General features: G+C 39.9%; 2 protein-coding genes across 3 annotated transcripts; one reads left to right on the top strand and one right to left on the bottom strand.

Moving 5' to 3' along the window:
• Positions 1–1321: 1321 nt before the first annotated feature.
• Positions 1322–12059, top strand: LOC131472700 (cytokine-dependent hematopoietic cell linker). Of its 2 annotated transcripts, none has more exons than XM_058650114.1 (14): positions 1322–1372; positions 5039–5180; positions 6335–6384; positions 7000–7054; positions 7580–7630; positions 7710–8010; positions 8254–8278; positions 8665–8689; positions 8767–8854; positions 8942–8958; positions 9037–9131; positions 9207–9284; positions 10369–10524; positions 11099–12059. In XM_058650114.1, the coding sequence occupies exons 6-14, from the start codon at positions 7871–7873 to the stop codon at positions 11249–11251; spliced, it is 777 nt and encodes a 258-aa protein (XP_058506097.1). In that variant the 5' UTR covers positions 1322–1372; positions 5039–5180; positions 6335–6384; positions 7000–7054; positions 7580–7630; positions 7710–7870; the 3' UTR covers positions 11252–12059. The 2 variants fall into 2 exon arrangements, with proteins under 2 accessions (XP_058506097.1, XP_058506096.1); XM_058650113.1 differs by lacking the exon at positions 1322–1372 and adding an exon at positions 3919–4101.
• A 19-nt stretch (positions 12060–12078) lies between these two features.
• On the bottom strand, positions 12079–17404 carry LOC131472699 (uncharacterized). Its single transcript, XM_058650112.1, has 2 exons — positions 17254–17404; positions 12079–16900 (listed from the first exon to the last, which is right to left on the bottom strand). Exon 2 carries the CDS (start codon positions 16739–16741, stop codon positions 14270–14272), a length of 2472 nt encoding a protein of 823 aa, XP_058506095.1. The 5' UTR covers positions 16742–16900; positions 17254–17404; the 3' UTR covers positions 12079–14269.
• Positions 17405–20965: the final 3561 nt, after the last annotated feature.

The following is a 20965-nucleotide window of genomic DNA, read 5'->3' as shown; positions in this document are numbered from 1 at the left end:
CATTATGTGAAGTTTTTGAGCCCCTTTCTCGATGCCTACAGCAAAGCCAGCTCACAAATCTTTAAGCAGCGCGGTGTTCCGCGTTACCACAAATCTTCCGTACCCAGTTTCCAGCAGGTAAAAGTTTTATTTACTACACTGACTGCTCAAGCACAGTGGCTGGTAATCTAATTCTTCTCTTCCAACACCTCTTCCCATTTGCCGTCTAAGCTCAGCAAAGTAAACAGACAGCTCTGCTGAGTATCGGAGCAAAGTGCCAAATCCAACACTGACTTTGACTCTCCCTTGTGGGACTGTGAGTCGGTAGCCTGTAGTGTCTTTTTTTTTACATTTTTCCATAGAATTTCATAAAAGTCCCAACTTCTATTTCGGGGCAAGTTTCCTTCCTGCTTCCTGTTTTGCTTTCCTTCACAGTCAGGGAGGATTCAAAGTCCATAAATATGACAATCAAAGAGTGATTGATTGGCCGTGACCTTGCACTTCTCTTCCTTTTCGCGTGTCTTTCAAAAAAAGGATCCTCAGTGCTTCACAAATGGAGGATGTGACTCATGTGTCTGACTCTGGGCAGAGAGTAAATATGGAAGTCAAATGAAAAGTCCATTTTATTATATTATATTTAATGACATATATATATATGTTTTTGCTTTATGTGGAGCCTTAATTTACTGGTAAAGCACCTTTCATTAAGCTCAAGATTTTAGATTTAGAGTTTGCTTTTATGAGTTGTGTCTTTGTGCTTTGTATTCTGTCTAATGTGGGAAATGCTAGCGCGTGATGACATCTATATGAAAACGTATTGCTTACACGACAATAACTATTATAATAATAACAATAATTTTATTCACATAGCACTTTAAAACAAACAAGTTTACGTAGTGATTTGACAGAGAAAAAGCCCTCATAGACCGAAATAAGAATAGCAATGGCAAAAATGATAAAATGTCAAAATAAATCAAGGCAAAAGCACAACAAATACAAGAAGACATCAAGCAGAGCAAAAGAAGTTAAATAAAACAGTCTCATAACTTTAATTTTATTCTCTTCCTAGTAACAATTAATCTGCACCTCGGGGATGTTATGGGGATTAACCAGTGATAATACAAGAAAACAACGCATTTTGTGGAAATGTCTCTTTCTCACTGAATCATAGAAGTGTAAAAACAAGCATCCATGTGTTTTCCTATGTAACCCTGTCTTTCATCTTCGTTGTGTGAAGTGGAAAAAGTCCAAGGACAGACTGTGTAAGAAGGCCACGGTTTTTAGTGACTCCCTAAAACTAATGATGTTTCCCATTTTTGTTTCCCCCGCTCATTAGCTGCAGAGAGAGAGAGAGAGAAAGAGAGGGAACAGCCTTGAGTCGACTGTGATAATGGTGAGTTATTGCTGCCGCGTCCGTGCCGTTTCCCCTGCTGGTTCCACTTGAATGTTCCCTGGGGAAACTTTGGGAGTTTGTAGCCCAATGATAATTACCTTTTTAGTACAGAAATGAGCAAAGAGAGAGGTTCTGATCTGTCATTGTTAGTGCGCAGCCACAACAACACACTGGGACACTGGATGCTTTTATGATAATTCACAAGTGCACGTTCTCGCTACATTCGGAGTTAAATTGAAATAATAATTCAACATAAATGCTTCAATTATTTATTTATTTTTGCTCTAATGAATTTAGACTGCACAATAATCACCTCAATGATCGGCTTGTAATGTAAATAAACTGTGTGAAGGAAGGTTATTGTCACTGTAGTCAGTTTATTCTATTTCTATAAGGTGTCACTGCACAAGTGAATAAATGAATGAATTAATTAAACTTCACATACAAAAAAACCCCATTGAATTGTAAGCAAAAATCATTAAAATTCATGAACAACACGCTTTCTTAAAATACACGTACGTGATCCATCATACTTGCAATAAAACACCAATTTACGTTTACCTTTTTTTTACAACTAATAATTATCATAAGATAAATTAAGCAAGATTTAACTCCAAAAATAAAGAGTAAAAAGGCAATACATCCTGAAAATAACTCAAAATAACTCAAGGTCATCGACCCCTGGCTTTGCTCCTGTAATCTATAAAAGCCAATTCCTTCTACCCTTATTTAAACTGACGTATGTATTCTTAAACAGCCCATAATGAAAGTAGTGAATATTTGATGTTGCCTCTTTAATCCGACGCTTTCACTTTGCTTTTCAATAGAAGCTCTCAGTGCTTTGCAGACACGCAGCATAGAGGTGGTGCAAACATTGTTTTTTTTCTGCTTCCAGGGACCTCCAGGGTCACGGTGACTCTTCAAAATAAAGCCATTTCGTGCCACGTCCTTGTAACGAAAGATTAAAATCCCACGCACAACAGACGCAAACACTTAACGTGATGCAACGCCACTGTGCGCCTGTAAGGGCGTGATGATACGTGCATTTAAAAGCACTTAGAAGAGTTTGAATCCAATGTGGCTACAAGGCCGAGCGACGCCGTGTAATTAAACTGTTAAGTGACACATTAATGTCAGTGTTAATGCATTTACATAATTGGACTTGGTGGTGAGTTGTGACAGCTTTCTAATGGAATTAAAGGAGCATATTCTGCAGTTATAATTTAAAAAAAAACATGTGAAATGAAATGTCTAACCTAAAAATGTAATACGTTTAGCTGGTTAGAGACGATTAAATCACATAAATATTCATCATGAAGTCAGAAAAATCAATGTTGACACACTCAAATTATACCCCTGCATTTCTCGGTGAATAACTCTGAATAATAACCTAATAAATATGGGATGGTTGACGCACAGTTGCTCTATAAATTGTTGCATCTTTGCATGTGGGTGTAGAAAAAGGAAAGCCATAGACTTTTTTCAGGTTTTAAATTAAATAGAAGCAGATGTTTTGATTGGCTGTGACTTATAAACCGCACTGATAACATAATTCATCCTCACCATAATAATAATCTAGCTTCTCTACGGAATATTTTACAGAATACATTTTTTTTACACCTTAATGATCCTATAAAGCAAATGCAGATTTTTCTCCTCTTCAAATGTTATAGTAAACCTTTCTTTATACCACCTGAGAAAATATTAACACCATTATCACGAATGTTAAAATACAGCGGTGAAAATAGGTCGAGCAAAATCAGCAACAGATTTATTCCTTATAGGATAATCTGCTCTCTCATAATCCTCCTCCTCTTCCTCACATATACTTCACACACTGGTATAGTGTCATTAGATTAAGATGGAGCATGCGATAAGGTGACTCTAATTATTATTATTATTTAATTTTCTACGCACAGAACAGTATTTCTGATTTTCCTCCGAGTACCACCAAGGGAAGCTTGCGTACTGCCAGGGGAAGCTTGTGTACCACCGGTGGTGCACGCACCACCGGTGGTGCGTGCACGCACCACAGCTTGAGAACCGTGGTGTGGCTGAGAACTCTCCGGAGCCATAGTTACAGTAACTCCACCTCAAACGCTGCGGAGGGCTTTATCAGTGGTTTATTGTTCACTCATGAGTAAACGCACCTGCTTCTACACTACTGCATTTGCTCTGCAAATACGTAAATGCTTCAGTTAATACTTCAGTTAATGCTTTCAGCAGTGCTGTCACTAAATACATCAGAATCCTCTGTTAAATATTGAGATGTTAGAAATGTATCTTGCTAAATGTTGGAGATTAACGTATGTTTTCAGGATTCTTTAAGTCTTTTTAAACTGATCTAGAACTTTTGGCTTGATTCCTGTGTCGTACGCAGTCTTATATAACGTTATATAACGCGATACTTGAGCAAAAGAACGTAAGTAGTTTAGCAGAAAATGACTTGAATAGAAGTTAAAGTCACCTTTTACAATATTACTTGAGTATAAGTCTTAAAGTACCTGACATTTGCTGTACTTGAGTAACCAAAAGTAATTTTCTGATATAAAATGCGTCTGTGGTGACGTCATACTGCGTTTTAATTTAACTTGGAGACGAAATCTGCGTGAGCTCATTAGCTCACCGCTCAGCTAACAGCTGATAGCTGAAACCCGGCGTCCGGAGTGTACAACAGAAACCCGGAGACCAGAGCCTCGGTGTCAGACACGGTAAACGACGAGCCGCTGGTGAGTTTTAAGTTTACTTGGAGCCGAAATCTGCGGCTAACAGCTGAGCGGCTAACAGCTGGTGCCGCTAAAAACAACTAGCGACAACAAACAGGCATTACGTCACCAACTCAACTTTTATTTTGTTGTAACGAGTAACGAAGGGAAATGTATCGGAGCAAAACTACACGTTTTATTTAGGAAATGTAATGTAGTAAAAGTAAAAGTTGTAAAAAGTACAGATATGTGAAAATACTACTCAAGTACAATGACGAAGTATTTGTACTTCGTTACATTACAACAGTGGTCGTACGTCGCGCTCATGACTCGTCCAGTGAAGACGCTCTCTGACAAAACTATGGCCAGCGGTCTGTCGAAGTCACGTTTTAGCATCGGCTCAGGTCGCTCGGAACCACGCCTGAGCAGGTGCTAAAAGAATAAAAAAGTACCAGGTATCAGGTTACTGTCGATAATGGACTTCTTCCAGCAGAGACACACACACAGACACACACAGAGACGCTTCATTGAGAACCAAAGCAGTTGAACAGGAACAGGAAATTTGATAACATTTACATGTGCGACTTATTTTAATCAGTCAAACTTGGTTTCCTGTCACAAAGTCATGAGCGTTGTTCTTCATCGCTTTGCACGTCCTTTAACACCGTGATTGTGGGTTTTTCCCCCCCCATGTCTGACTTGAAACGTGTGCATGTTGGTGTTTGTGCGAGTGTGTCAGTAAAAAAGGAAACACCTGAGGAGGCGAGCGTAGTGGGTCGTGTTGCAACACCTCATAGTAGTGCCCTAAAGCCAAGACGATTTATTACAAGCTATACACACACACACAATAACACACAACCTTTCTGTTCTCTCTCACTGAAAGCTTCTCATTTTCTATGAACTCAGTTGGCATAATGGTACTTTATCCTGTGGTTGTGTATGGGGTGTGTCTTTCACACAGGATCGAACCCTCAGAAGGAACAACCAGGGTTGTCTCAGCTCCAGAAGCGCCACGGAGCATGAATACGACGTGGTGGACGACCAAGAGGAAGCGCTGAGGCTGCGCATACTTCCTGCGAGGCCCATGAACGAGGACTATGCCGGTACTTTACTTTATCGACTCATTCGTTCCTGGCACAGGTGTGTCTGATGCCCTTGTGAGTCATTTAAGTCTCACTTCTCGCAAAACTAGTTTTGTTTCTCCTTGATCGAATGAGGTTTTTGGTCATTTAAAAATAAATTGACATCAACTTTTCAAAGAGTATTTGGAAAAAGTAGCTACGTTACATTTAGAATTCATCATTCATCAACTAGGCAGCGTTTTAATAAACATGTAGTGTTTTATATACACATGTGTTGAACTGTTTGTTACTCAATGCAAGCAGGAGTTCAAACTGAGAGCGTCAGAATGATGAAGAAATGTCATTTAAATGACTTTCACATGGCGCTTGGTGCCAGAGGATTTCAGAAACTGCCGCTCTACCCCCGCATAATCATCCACAGAGTTTACAGAGAACGCTCGACAAATGAGGAGATATTAGTGAGCGGCTCAGAGAGTTCAGAGAGCAGAGGAGAAGCACCAGACTGGTTCAAGTTAAATAATAATTTAAATAACTACTTGTAAGGAATGCAGAGAAGAACAGGCTCAGCATGTCGCCCGTCTGCTTATTAAAAGCTGCCCCTTTGTGTCCTCTCTACCTCGTAAAGTGACCAGCCTCGATACTCTTTGAATAATTTATATTTAAAACTTAAAAACCAAACTGTAAAACTAAAAGTGTGAGCGGCGTGCACTCCTCCGCAAAAGGTTTGCAGGAGGCGTAATTGCAAAGGAGCTGAATGAAGGAATAGTAATAGAAGACTGTGATGACAATGAAAGCAGTGGTGGATCTGAGAGCTGGAGCTCATGCCGAACGAGCATGATCTGCCAGTGGGTCTCCAGAGCCATCTGTCGGCTGAGTCAGACAGCGGGAGATTACAATTACCCAGGAGCTGAGAGCAGAGGGAGAGGCATGTAGTGTGAACAGACTGGCTTTACTCTCCTGCGTGGATGTGGCCCACAGCCAGGAGCCCTCACAGCTGCACGTCTACAACTAAACATACAGTGAACGTGGTGCTTAAATGTGCTCTCTCTCTCTCTCTCTCCGTCTGTAATCAATACAGTTACAGTTACCAAGTAACCGGGACTGATACAGAGGCAGAGTGTGAAAGTATAGCAGTGAATTCAAACTGTTTAATCAACGTTTCTTTTGCCTTCTAGACCGAGATCCTCTGAGGCCGTCGTCGCAGGGCCTGTCGTCGCACTTCACTGTGAGGTTTTCCTCTTTTCCTCTTTTGTGTGTGTGTGTGTGTGTGTGTGTGGTCTGCTCTCCTCTCCTCCTGTAAAAGCACAAACTTCCTGTAAATCTTCTCCTCCAAACACATTTTACACACTCTCTGAGTGTATCTATCACGGTGCATCTATAGTGCTTCAATGAAATGAAAATTATAAATCACTAAAAAATGACATGACATGGCACAAAAAGGAGCATGCTTCAAATGTCTTTTCAAAATAATGCAAATAATTCTGACAAACACAACTTCCAATAATCGTTTTAAGGTAAATTGACAACTGCAACTTTTAGTTGTTTGTGTATCTTTGAAATATAGATTTTAAGTGATTTTTTTTAATGTTCTATATTTGCTGCTACTTCTGATATATTATGATGTATTATTTTTCACGTCTTTACACTAATGTGTATGTGTACGTACGTATAATTGCTTTCTAAAATTCATATATAACATGTTTTGTATTTTGTTATTTAGTTTCCCTCTTCTTCTCCAGCTTCTTGTCCTCATCTTTCTTCTTATTATTATTGTTATTATTATTATTATTAGTATAATTTTATGTATTTATTATTATTTTATCATTATTATTATTATTAGGGTAACTCCAACAACCTCTGTAGAAGTCCGCGCAGAAAAGCCCCTCATTTTGCAGGTAAAGTAGCCAATGTTTTCAAATGTATTAAGAATCCACAGCAATTTTTTGAAAATAAGACAAAAGTGTTAAATTTGCAGCTCTGGTTGAATACGGAGAACAATAATATGGTTTAATAGTCGTATCTGCAAATAATGTGTAGATTATTGTCTGGTGCTTTTGTCTTCGTCAGGTGACCAGAAACACGAGTCAAGGCAATCGCTTGTGTGTGCAGTTGTAGCCGAGTGGTTTCATAATGTAGTGTTCAAAACTTAAATTATGCAACCTAATTGTATTTTATAATAAAAGATATTCTACCATTATTTAGTATTTAATTCACTATGCAACATTTTATCATGCTTGTACATGTTTGTAATGAATATACTGTATATACATAGTCATACTCTGTACCTTTTAGTACTTTTTAATAACGTTGGTTCTTTTATTCTTTTTTTAACGGGTACATTTTGTAACATATAGTACTTTTACCACATGAAAACAATCTTGACAAACATGTAACTCTGCATTTGTTCTTTGAAATCACAGCGCCTGCTGTAAACAGAGACCTGAAGCCTAGCAGAAGAAAGATTAGATTAGGTAACATGCAGTCAAATATGCAGAATTTACCCGACTTGCCCACAGCAGTATGACACATGTTAACATGCTGATTTTACAGATACGAAGTCTGTAACTGTGCAGACAGAAGAGCAGGTAAACAGCTGTACTTGTAACCATGTAATGTTTCTGTGCGTGTGAACTGCATTGATTATAATAACGTTTCTTTCTTTCTTTCTTCTTTTTTCCCCTCAGCACTCACACAGGTAGTAATGACTATTTATGTATAATGACTATTTAAGTATAAATCACCAGTGGATTATAAAAGGCCTTGGGTGTTCTTCCAGGTGCTCTCCGTCACCTCCGCCTTCTGAGCTGGACTCAGTACCCGGACTCACTCCTCACAAACCTTGCTGGAGAAAGTGAGTGCTGTTTCATTGTCATTTGTGTCAGAGCTGATATTGCTGCTACAAAGAATGTCCCTGAAATGAAGGGTTAAAGATGAGAGGACTCCCCGTCTGAGAGTCCAGGTTGTGCTGTGCAGCTGTAGCACCATCTGCTGGATAGAAAAATTATTACAGCCACAAGACTGAGGCCCTGTGATTCTTTTTTTATGTATATATTATTTTCTTTTATTCATTCATTTATTTATTTATTTGTTTCAGTGGACAAGAAAGGAGCACTCAAAAGGTAAGGAGTTAAACAATTGCTATCTTTGTATATCCTGTTATGAGGCTGGGAAGACCAATCAGGAATCCATCATTCTGACAGGACCTACAGAGTTGAGTTGGAGGCCAGGCATGGAATTCATTTGAAAAAACCTAAAAAATTAATGAAGGGGGGCAGCTGCTTCCTGTTTTCAAAACTATTATAACCTTGGTCAGGCTGCTATTTTGGACCAGCGTCTTTTTACAAGTTTTAATGCAAACTAAAGGCTTCATGTCATTCTCGCACACATTTGAAAGGAAAGGTTGAGGTGAGGGATAATCAGCTCATACATGTTGCTAAATCTTACACACGGCACCTGTAACAGACCGCTCGTGTCATGTCTCATATCCTTTCATTACTTTCGACAGAACGGGTTCAGCTCACAGGCCACGGGTAAGAACTAGACTGAGCTAAATATGTGAACGTCATTTTGGTGATGTCTTTAACGGCTTTTATAATGGCGCTTTTAGGTCCACAGAGTCCAGAACCCGTTTCAGACCTGCACATCAATCATAGAAGACACTTTCTGGATCAGGATACACGTCACATAGACTCAAGGTGACACATTGATTTCTGGAGTTCTGGAGTTGTGTCGCGTTACGTGCATGTATGGATTGACATCGTGCTCTCTCCTCCTTCGTTCAGGTCTCGGCGAAACCCGGGTGAGTACTGTCACAGATCGCTGGTGTCAAAACACAGCTGCCGTGATTTAATAAGGCAACATTGACATCTCCTTAAAGAGAGGGCGCCGGAAAAACACCATCACCACGAGTGGCCTCAAACCAAAAGAGACTTTGATCAGCACGACTTTGTTCCAAAGGAAAAGCCACAGCAGGTAAACTGTATATAAACATGTTTTTTTCAAATAAATAAACATAAAAAGTCACTAATCATTGAACTCTGCTGGCAGATGTCTTGTGAAGAAGACTGGTACATTCGGGCTTGTAATCGAGCAGATGCTGAACACGCCTTGCACCTGGTGAACAAGGTACAGAATCTCTGGATGCATCTTAACGTCCTTCTTGGGAGTGTTTGTGTGTATACAGCGGCAGCGCAGGGGCGGGTGGGAGCAAGTCTGGACCCATAGCCGGAGAAAATCAGTTCAGACAGCGAGGGGAAACATACAGGGACAGTTTAATGTTTAACAATGTGTGCTCTATTACAGAAACACTAATCGGTTCACGATTAATCATAAAAAACACTGGTGGTGGAGTGATTCATGTCATGTCATGCATTAGCGCACAAGCACTGTCAAATAGAAACTTAATTAAACACGAGGGAAGAGTAATGCTCATGGACAATAGCTGCCACAACAAGCTTGAGGTTAAATGACTTTGTAATTATTGTCCTGGGCAGCATGAGCATCATTCGCCTTAATCCACAGCTCACTAAATGTACCTAAAAGGGATACTTGAGTAAAAGTTACCAGAAATTGAAGTCACTAATTAATATTTCTTAAGTAAAAGTCTTAAAGTATATAATTGTACTTAAGTATCAAATGTAATTTTCTGACATAAAATACTTAAATTTAAGAAGTAAAAGTAAGGAGTTAGGATTGAGCCATGGTAGCTCAGTGGTAGGGCGTGTTGTCTTTCAACTGGAAGGTTGTGGGTTCAATTGCTGGCTCTGCTAGTCTATATGTGTGTCCTTGAGCAAGACACTTAGCCCCATGTTGAATGGTAAAACTGTAGTATAAAGCAGATCATAAAGACTAGAAAAGCTCTATATAAGTACAGACCATTACCAACTCTTCTTCTTCTGATTGTATTTGGTAGTAACGAGTAACAAAGTTCATAAAGAGGAAAGGCAGTGTAGTAAAAGTAAAAGTTGCTTGAAATATAAATAACAAAGTACAGATCTGCTAATTTTTGTACTTAAATACAGTTACAAAGTATTTGTGCCTGATGCCAGGTTAAAAGGTGAGCGAGATTGTGTCTTTCTAAATGAAATCAAATGTAAGCCCCGATACAGAGTTTACCTAAATAACCACTAATGCATTCATAAATACAAAACAGAAAATCTGTAGCATTTATCTTGTCATACTGCTGAACTCCTCTTCATCACGACATTAGGATGGGGCGTTTTTGGTGCGCGACTGCTCCGTCAACACCAACAGTGAACCCTTGGTTCTGTCCGTGTATCACGAGAAGAAGGTTTACAACGTGAAGATTCGCTTCATTGAGAGCGCCGGCAAGTACGTACTGGGAACCGGACAGCGATCCAATGACGTGAGTGGACAGAAATCATCACACTAATGCCGTGTTTCCACCGCCTCGGCACAGCACGGTTAAATTGCTTTTCCACTAGCGATAGTATTTATTTTTAGTACCTGTTTCAAGAGAGCTGAGGCGATACTATCAGAGTGCCTAGGAAGAGACGTCTGACACAAGAACCAAGCCGAACAATGCCGAACTGTACATGAGTTAAAAAGACTTAACAATCCTTAAAATATGGGTTAATCTCCCAATAATTACCAGTACCAATAAGCGAAGTGGCGAGCGGCATCACAAACCCTGCCGCTGTACTTCAGACGGTCATGGACGAAGTGAAATAAATAGTTTTAATGAACTGATTCTAATGATTCAGTTACACTGAAAACAACTGCTTTACAAGTCACTAGTCACTCGTTTGTGTGTGTGTGTGTGTCGCGTGTACTATTTTGTAACGGAAAAACAACCTAAACCATGCTGTGCCATGCCGAGGCGAGGCGAGCTGGGACCATAGTAGAAAATAATTCATTCAGAAATATTCACTGTGGCTAACATACTTCTTTTCTTCTTTTTTTTTAAATATTCTCACTAGATGTTTGACTCGGTGGCAGACATCATCAAGTTTCACACCATATTTCCGATCATACTCATCAGTGGCAGAAATCTCGGTGGGAGCAAATATGCAGAGAACTGTGTGCTAACATACGCAGTAACAAGGAAGGATGTCAACCAGCTTCTTCAGTAACAGATCCAGTACATATACATATACACTCTGCCCTGCCACTTTATTAGGTACAGCTTGTTCAACAGCTTGTTAATACAAATGTCTCATCAGCCTTTGTATTCTGACATTTCAAAGGCACATTTTGAACCACTTAATGTAGTTGTTGCTGGTCTTAGTGTTTCTCAAACTGCTGATCTACTATGATTTTCATGCACTTTCAACTCAAGGGTTGGAAAAGCAAAAGATAACTTAAATAACCACTCATTACCGCTAAAGGTATTAAGCAAGAAAAGCTAAAAGCAGCAGAATACCAACCTGAGTGCCACTCCTGACACTTCATTACAGGCATTCTGTGTGTACCTAATAATGATACGGATGAATGCAAGAGCTGACTGTGTATACAAATAAGTAATAAGTCTGAAGTGTTTGCATGTGTCAATAAAATGATTGCCATACAAACACCAAATTACCTAGATGTGCCTTAAGCTTTGAAAGGAACAGGATCCCTTTGTCAAACTCTGGTTTAATGACATTTAACCCTATTTAAGCAATAGTAAGAATAAAAGAATAATAATCTGTGATTAATCTAACGTGGACAAAGGAACATACATGGTATAAACGGTTGTCAGATTAAGGTGTGTATGATTATAGGTCCTGGTGTTGTGCATGTCACTTGTGGTTAAGTCATAGTTAGTCAACACTTGTACTTGATATGGAAAACTGTACAAAACAATGGTGAAGCTGTGCTGTAGTTCGCTCTTCTGACCCGATAAGGCTTGAAATGATCTGTGTGCAAAGATAAGAGATGTTGCACATAATCGACGACGTAATCGGTATCGACGACGTAATCGGTGAACTTCCAACCATATTTACTTTGTTTTAATAGAAAAAGGAAAAGTTACACAACTGTTTTTTATAAAAAACATGAGAACACGGTAATAAACACGGTCAATCAAACGAAAACAAAAACATACTTCACACATGAGGGGCGAATAAAAGGCAAAAGTCAAGACACTTAAGAAATATTGTACATAAAGCAGCTTTAAACACTGCGTGAGTAGAAATTAAAGCACAGCATGAGTGTTGCGGAGGAATATTAAGTCATTCCCTTTCGGAGTGAGTTAACAGGTCATTGCAGTTTGATACTCTTAAGTATATACACAATAAAATCTGCGGGCAACCAAAACCTATTACTTTAATCATAGGTCTAGCACCTGCACCTCATACATTATGATTACATTATGAACAAAAACACACAGGTGTAATAACGCTGCCATTAAGAAGAGAGGCAGATCTGCAAAGAATCAGGACAGGAGTTCGCTTACTACAACCCTCTGATGTTTTTTTGGACGACCACAAAGTGTATGAGCGCCCAGGAATCACTACAGTCACTGAGTATGTTCTGTACATGGCAAGAAAATAAAAATATAAGAAATTTATAACAAGTAGTACAGTGCATGGCATTCTTAAAAATCAATGGACCAGTTTGAGTTCAGGCTAATGGCTGCAAACTGTTACGGCATCGACGCTCGTTTCTAGGGCTGACAATCAAAGAACCAAAACAAGCCTATGATAAATTACACAATCTATTAATATGCATTTGGATTTATAAAAAGTATACATATTTTAAGTGCAGGCTAACATGGAGGGAGGGGAGAGGGTGAACATCAAAATAAACATTTACAATTTCTCTGTAAGATCTCTGTTGTTTAAATCTCGAGGTGAAATGTAAGTTATACAGAAGGAAGCCTTCACTGAGGTCACTTTTCTATTTTATTTTTTTGCATCAAGCTTTTCTGAAACCAGACCCAACGATGGGTTCAGACACTCCCAACTTAGTGTTATCGTCCAAAACGTTGAAGTTTGTCATCGAGAGTGGCCAGAAAAATACTGGTGGTCAAATGTGGCATTTAACTTTTTTTTTTTTTTTTTTACAACTACCATTTTGGATAGTGAATATAAAGTTAAGGCAAAAAAGAAGAGAGAATCCAAACCCAAAAACATAGGAAACCCACACATGCACACAGAGTGTGTGGCCAACATCAAACACAAGTGTAAATGTATTTACACATTAAGCTTCTACTGGATTTGTCACAGGTCCAGTTCACTTCATGGGCCGACGACTGACGACCGACCCTCTGAAAATGTAATACTTCTGAAGTTTGCAGAGTACCTGACTGGAATGTGCAGCCAGAAATGTTGGAGGTCACTGACTGACTGCTACATGTAAAACACTGACTGATCTCCACAATTTGAGATTTCGGACTAGTTTAATGTTGTGCTCTCAACCAGCTACAAGCTCACGAGCACTGAAATGTTGGCCCTTGAATTAGGATGCCAAATAAGCATCTGCACATAAGGGGAGTAAGGACTTTTGTGGGCATGTATGTGCTCAAAGTTTTATACATAAATCTAATATGTGCCGACTGTAGAGAAACAGGGATTGATGTTGGAACAAAAGCTTGTTCGTGGTGCATTTTCTGAACTGCATGTGATATTTTGCCACACAAGATATTACATAAATAGCACAACAAACATTTAATCATGGCACATACTGATTTTACCATGAATTTAAAAAATGATTAAATCCATGGCCTTCCTACATACTGTAAATGACACTGTTTTTTTTTATTTTTGAAGTGACAATTCGATAATCTGGGTTTGCAGCACATGCTGTATAGCAGCTTGGATCTTTAAGGGACCAGATGAACCACGAGACATTACGGATGCAACGAAAAAAATGAATAAATTAAGATATAATTTTAAATAAACAGCATGCTTGAATGCCTAAACTCATATCTACTGGTTTCCCAAACTTCTGACGTGTCTGTCTGTCACTGACTGCCACCTACTACAGCGGGCCGGCCAATGCCATATTCAAAGAACCCAACGCAGTCTCAAAAGCATTGCACTTGAACAATCCATCCCAGGCCAATCCACAGACAAACAGAGAACAAAATGAAGTATTTTCCCATCATAATACTACTTGAGTTTCTCGTTAATATACACATCCTTCCACCGATGCATCGTCCAACAAATTCATGGACAGACTCGAACAGTGCAGCCCTTCACCTCATATTTCTGCCCCATCACTTTGCTCAGCTTCATTTTGAGGATTTGGCACTTTGGAACCACCACAGAGGCTCCAGTGTTGGCAACAGTGTCTGCTCCGGTTTCCTGTACAGGGGCCCGGGGCTTTGGGTGGTTGAGTACCACTACAGGCTGGTTTGGGCCTGGTCTTCTCACCAGCTGGTCCACCTTCAGTGGCATCAGGTAAATGACTGCACAGTCAGTTACACTGCCCACAGGTAAATGAGTCTCACATTTGGAAATATGGAAATCTGACAGTTTCGTTCCTTTCCTGTTGTTTTCCCACACGCCTACTTGTACCCTTCTCAGTGAGACGGTGAGGAACTTTGAGGAAACGTCATGCTCACGTTTTGCAGTTTGCCTTAGATCGTCTGTAGACACAGACGCATCGACATGCGACACGATTTTCGAATCCGATCCCTTATCGGTGGGACACGTTGAAGCAAGTGTTATACTGAATTTATTATCGTCGTCTGTCGGTGTACTGCTGTTCTTTTCCACCTTCACATGGATATGGTGGCTGGTCAGTACAGGATGGGGCTGGACACCCTTTTCCAGCTCCTCTACTTTCACAGAGTCAATGGACCACTCCGTCACATCAGGGCAGCAGATGGAGGGTTCTTCTTTCGCAGTCACCTGTGCAGGCCCGGAGGCCGGCGCCTCTCTCATCTGCTCTGTGCCGTTTGTTATCTTGATGTGGTCTTGAGGGGTTCTACCAGAACCGTTGCTCTTGTCCATCACTATGCCACGCAGAGCCATTACCAGTGGCTGAAAGGAGGTTTGGTTCATTTGTTGACTTAATGAAAACACTGAAGAAATAACTGGGAAACTCTCAGGTTCTGTCTCGTCTCCCTCTCCTGCTCTCTCACTAAATCTGACATTATGGCTCCAAGCAGACACCTTTGAATTTGCATTAGAAAGCACAGGGCCGTTGGCTGATGATGTCTCATTCAAAGTCCTCTGCGCTGGAAAAGACTGATTTACAACAACACTATTTTTACCTCCTGAAACAGCTGGAGGTCTCACTTGGGCAGCAGTGGCCGCAGGAACACTCAGGGGAGCAGGAGCTGATTTCAAACACGGCTGATTCAAGCCCACTGTATCCTTCATTATTTTTGAATCAGTGTTTTTCCTGGAGTGGATCACTGTGAGTTCCTGCTTAAAAGCTGCCAACACATCTCGATGAATGCTCTTTGTGTCACTTGCCCTCTGGGGTGGAATACTCTTGGAATGTGCTTGAATTAAATCTCTCCTCTCCTCCACTGTCCTGTTGTCTGGATGCAGGGTGTTGGTCAGCCTGTTGGCAACCCTGGTGGAGATGACTGAGGATGAAGCTGCATTTACAAGACTTACAGGTTCTCTTTGTGTAACTCTGATCCCACTAGTTCCTTCTCTAGCAGATCTGATGGTGATTTTGGGAATCTTACATGGAATGACTGTGTTAGAGTCCATACTGAATATTTCTTGTGATGTTCTTTTGAATCCACTCTTATCGTTGCTCACTTGACTCGGGAGGTTTTTGGAAACGGGCCGCTCTACATTCACTGTCTTTGTTTCACACCGTCTCCTGTTGACAGTGCACCTTCCCATACTCCCAGTTTTCACTGTGCCGATTTGATGATTTAGTGCTGAAGACAGTGGCTTTCCCAGTGCAGCGTTCTGAGAGACTGTCGTCCTTGTGTCTTTGATCACCGATTTGTTTTCCTGTTGAGAGACGAGCCTCAGTTTCAGCTCCTTTGTCCCGTTTACAGTTTTCACTTCGACAAGTTCAACCAAGCAGCCAGCAGGGATTGTTACTTCTTCTGGCAGAGAAACAGTTAAAGCCCTGTTGTGCTGTATGGGTCCATTCAAAAGAGAATAATGTTCTGTATGTCCATTGGTGGTGTTTGAGACATTACAGTCTAGTGCTTTTGCTCTTAGTTCATCTTTATTCACTCTTACTACAGGTGCCCTTTGGACAGGAGCTGACACCCGAACTGCAGGTCTAAATGACGATGAATCAGCACTGGACACACTTGATAAGGCACTGGAGACAGGCACGTGAGAAATTTTCACCACGTCAGGCTTAGCAGGTCCTTGACTGATGTTCTTATGGAGGCGGTCAATGTGCTTCACAAGGCACAGCCTCCGCATGTAGCCTTGTCCACAGTACTGACATTTATATGGATAGTTTGTAGTGTGCTGCTTCAAGTGAGTGTTCAGCTCGGCCTCGCTGAAGAACACATTGTTGCAGTAGAAACAGTAAAATCTTGTCCCCATGTGTTCAAGCATGTGCTTCTCAAATGCCGCAACATCCTTCGAAGGAAATCCACATTTGCCACAGTACATCACATCTGACTCACACCGCACACGATCCAGACCCAGATTCTGGTGTCCTCCGTTCACAGACGACGGGACGCTGTGATAGCTGACAGGTTTCATGTTGTGCCGTGTGGTCAGGGGGTCATCTGGGTCAGCAGGGTCCCACAAATGCAAAAGCTGCAATCACATTATCCTGTAAACGTCCATCTCCACCTGCCCTCCATTCGTCAGGGAAGTGAAGAGTGGGAAGATAGTGGACAGAACAGCTTTGTTTGCCCCCTGGAAGAAGAAAACGTGAGGGGAAAACGCTTTATTGACATGAATGTAAATAGACTGTAAACACAGAGCTTTGAGGCCCATCGACTCCCTCCCCCCCGCACACACTCATGTTGCTTTTGATCTACGCCTGAAGCCATTTCCTCTGCACAACACGGATTGTTTAATAAAGCTAAAGAGATTCCGAGCGGTTAACTAGTGTGCATTTTATCCACCTCCTATACAATGATTCCTCCTAACCTCCTCTGAGCGCACGGGAAAGGCCCTACCTGACCACAGCTAAGGGTCGCAGACACGACGGCCCGCATTTCAGCTGTAAAACCTTTACAAAACAGACAAGCCCCACACGCACGTACCTGCTCGGGGGACTCTGCACGGGCCGCTGTGATATGTTGTTTCGAAGTTTTCGAGGCAAAAATCCCTTTAAAATCCTTTATTTGGATGTGATAGTAGTGCTTGTCAACACTGCCAACCGAGCCGTTTTTATTTTAGCTCAGAATCTATCCCTCTGTGCTAGCAACGGACGGCGATTACGGAAACAGCTGCTGCCGCCTTCAAAATAAAGTGTCAAAAACTGACCATTGACCGAAAACAATGTATTTTTTGTTATTAATAATAATAATAATAATAATATTGTACATTTCAATTCCCTTATGTATGTACGGAAGAGTAGTAAGGCCACATGTAAAAAAAAGATTAAAGTCAGAATTCTGATTAAATCTCAGATTTCATGCTGTTTTATTTTTTTACACGTGAAGAAACATCTGATGTAGATTTTTTTTCTTGATAGGTGATAGAATAGAACAGTATAGAATAGAATAGAATGTGATTGATTTTATATGTATATAATATAAACGTTTTGTGTCATAATTTTATATTGTTTCCTTCACACGCAAGAGCTGCCGAGACCCTTCAACAATTTTTTTTTTTTTACTTTGGTTTAATTTAGCAGGTTTAGTCTATTTATATTTATTAATTTTAATGTTTTATTTGTTGTTGTATTACTTAGTAAGTGTACATATTCAAATATTCAACCAGCCAAAGCCACAGCTGCCCTAAATGAACAGCAATGGTAATTATCACTAACTAATTTTTTATGTTTATGTAATGGTTAATACACCAGTATGTAGAATTTTTAATGCTAAAATGTAATTATTATTGTTGTTATCTATGAATTATCAAATGTACAGGAAGTAAAGCACATGATTATTTCTTGATTAAGATGTAAAATTATAGTTATTTACTTGCATTCCTTAACAGAAACATTAGTTTTTGTTGTTCAATGTTTTGCTCGATTAATTTCTGAATACTTGGGGAAGCAATGAGCGACTCAATAATACAGTTTGTTATTTGCCAAATACATAACAATAACATTTATAGTTTTCTCGTTTTTATGACAGTTGGTCTAATACATTTGTTAAGCACTGTATGTGTAGTTTTTTTTGTCAGTTGCACTTGTTGCTTTCTTTTATTGTTATTTGTTCTGTCTGTAAAGCACTTTGGCCAACTGAGGTTGGTTTTAGAAGTCCATGAGAAGTCAAACATGAGCCAAAAATGAAAATTATGAATATACTGCCTGTTTCATTGTTGTCCGCTTCAGTTTAACAAGTTCAGTTAATCAGATATATATGACTTAATACACTGTATGTCTTACATAATGTACCTTTAACAGTCTACCGTGTCAGTTGAGGGGATAATGCGTTCATGTGTTTACACTCCAAGACAGAAGGTGGCAGTAGAAGGTGTTAAGACTCATGCCAGCCGTTCAAGGTGAGGTGAAAAATGTTATTATATATTATATTATTTTGTGATTTTACGTTGTTAATTCTCTCGAACTTTCCCACCTCCCGCCAGCACTTCAGACTACTACTATGTGCAGCTTTCTCAGTAATTCGTCAACACTGGGCTCTTGTTTTGACACGTACCGGAAGCTCGGGTGATTGTGCGTTCTGTTCACGGTCTTGTGACACAGGAAAGCGTTAGAAGCTTGTAGTTATTGTGTTGAGAAGAAGACGCCACAGGCGTTTTTAACATAGAGTGAGAGTGAGACAGACAGACAAACAGACAAAGAGGTTAACAAACAATTAATGCAGATTAAAATGCACTAGAAACAAATAAAAACATGCTGTTAATACGAACCTGCAGACTGAAGCCCACTGTGTCAGTGTCTCTGGCTTTGCAGAGGTGAGTGATACACATGGTGTTTGAGACTTAGGCTGACACATTTACAAACGTTAGATGTCACTAAATAATTGCTCAAAACACTGGACCTTTGGGGTTTTATGTGTGTAAATGTTTAAAACAATGACTGTTGTATGAAAATGGACGAAGGCTTCCTGTTTGAAAAGTAAAACCCAGGAAATGATCAGTTAGCAATCAGTTAGCAATAGTGATGTGTCGTTCATGAACGATTCGTTCATTTTCATGCAGTACCTTCCTTCGCCACATGGCAGGCAGCTGCCTAGTCACCATCGTGCTGTTAAGCAACAATGGCAGGGAGGATACAGGACACAAGTCACTTTATTGTGGTGTGTATTTGCTTTCCTAGGTTTTCATATGGTTTGAATTGCTTGTGGCATTTTGTTTATTATACTTTGTCAGCTGAAGCAAACCATGTTGCCTTCAGTGTTAAGTGTTTGAGAACAATGTGTTAAGTGTTTTACAATACCCACAAGAGGGCTACAGCGCCACCCGCTGTAAAAATGAATGAAATGACTCAAAAAAAGATTCATTCAATTTACTGTCCGAGAGTAAAAGATCTGAGTCAGTAAAAAAGAGTCGAACTTCCCAACACTAGTTAGCAACCAGAGGGGTGACACCACTGGTTATAAAACAACAATAGAAAAACTATTTCACTGTAATTTGATCTATAACATCAGTGAACATTTTCCTGAAGTCTTCTTTGATGAGATTTTAATTTTGTAAATTATGTTTTAAGTATGCAAAATTCTAAATGAGACTTTTATGGTTGCAGTCTGCCGTCTGGCCATTAGATGTCACTAGTTCTCACACACTGGACCTTGTAGGAATTATGGATTCAAATTAGTAGTTGTAGTAGTAGTCATTTAATGTGATTTAAAGTTTGTAAATTATGGTCTGATTTACAAAATTCTTCTCAAAATTAGAAGTAGTCAGACTTGATTACCCACACAAACTGTAGATAGTGAATTTGACTTCTGCATTTTACCCCAAACAGATTGGATGCCTACTCTAAATATCAAGCCCATACTGTGTACATTCTGCAAACTGTCTATAATGTAAACTTTTTATATATATATACATAGTGTTAGTGTTAATATCTTTATATATTGTAATTTTGTGGTAATGCATGTTTATTATTTATCTTTATCTTTACTGTATTTGCTGCTGTTACAATGCAAATTTGACAAATAAAGGACTATTTTATCTTATCTTATATCATCTTGCGCAGGGGCATCCCAGTCCTTGACCTGTCCTAGGATTTGAACCAGCGACAAGGGCCAATTCCTTTTCCCTTTGGCAGTGGACTGCCCTTGTATATGTTTTAAAACAACATATATAACATGTTGATGTTACCATAGTAGAGGTACAGAAATGGCAGTTAATAGAAAATAATAGAAGTATTCATAAATTTGCTTAGTCATGGTGTTGAGAGCCGAGTCATGCGGTTGCCTAGCTAAAAAGGTAAGGAAACACAATACTTTTATATTCATGTCACCTCTTCTTTAGTGCCCTGCTGGTTGTACATTTAAATATGGTTTAAATTGACAAAAAAAAGTTAAAAAATATTCAATAATGCAATTCACAATGACACAGCAGTAGGTTTTCATTGACCCTCCCCATGGTCTGTGCGTCACACACACACACACACACATACTACTGTTAGCTTCCTGGTAATGGCAGTTTTAGTCCAGTTAACCAGAAGAACACAGACTCATCACCGGGTTGAGTCGCTTCTCTCGTCCTTTTGCAGACACTCATTCGCGGTGCTTCGGACGCAACAACATGGCCTCAGACGCGACCACCCGCTTCGACTTCCTGGTGATCGGCGGCGGCAGCGGAGGTTTGGCCGGAGCCCGGAGAGCGTCC

Source organism: Solea solea, chromosome 14 (assembly GCF_958295425.1).
Source record: "Solea solea chromosome 14, fSolSol10.1, whole genome shotgun sequence".
NCBI classification, from domain to species: Eukaryota; Metazoa; Chordata; class Actinopteri; order Pleuronectiformes; family Soleidae; genus Solea; species Solea solea.
This window is presented reverse-complemented; position numbering and strand designations above follow the sequence as displayed.

Bases quoted from the DNA above. Each gene is read 5' to 3' on its own strand.
- LOC131472699 (XM_058650112.1), bottom strand. From the start codon at position 16,741: ATGAAACCTGTCAGCTATCACAGCGTCCCGTCGTCTGTGAACGGAGGA.
- LOC131472700 (XM_058650114.1), top strand. From the start codon at position 7,871: ATGTATAATGACTATTTAAGTATAAATCACCAGTGGATTATAAAAGGC. The intron at 8,690-8,766 runs GTAAGAACTAGA...TGGCGCTTTTAG, and splicing joins GTTCAGCTCACAGGCCACGG to GTCCACAGAGTCCAGAACCC. The intron at 9,132-9,206 runs GTAAACTGTATA...CTCTGCTGGCAG, and splicing joins CAAAGGAAAAGCCACAGCAG to ATGTCTTGTGAAGAAGACTG.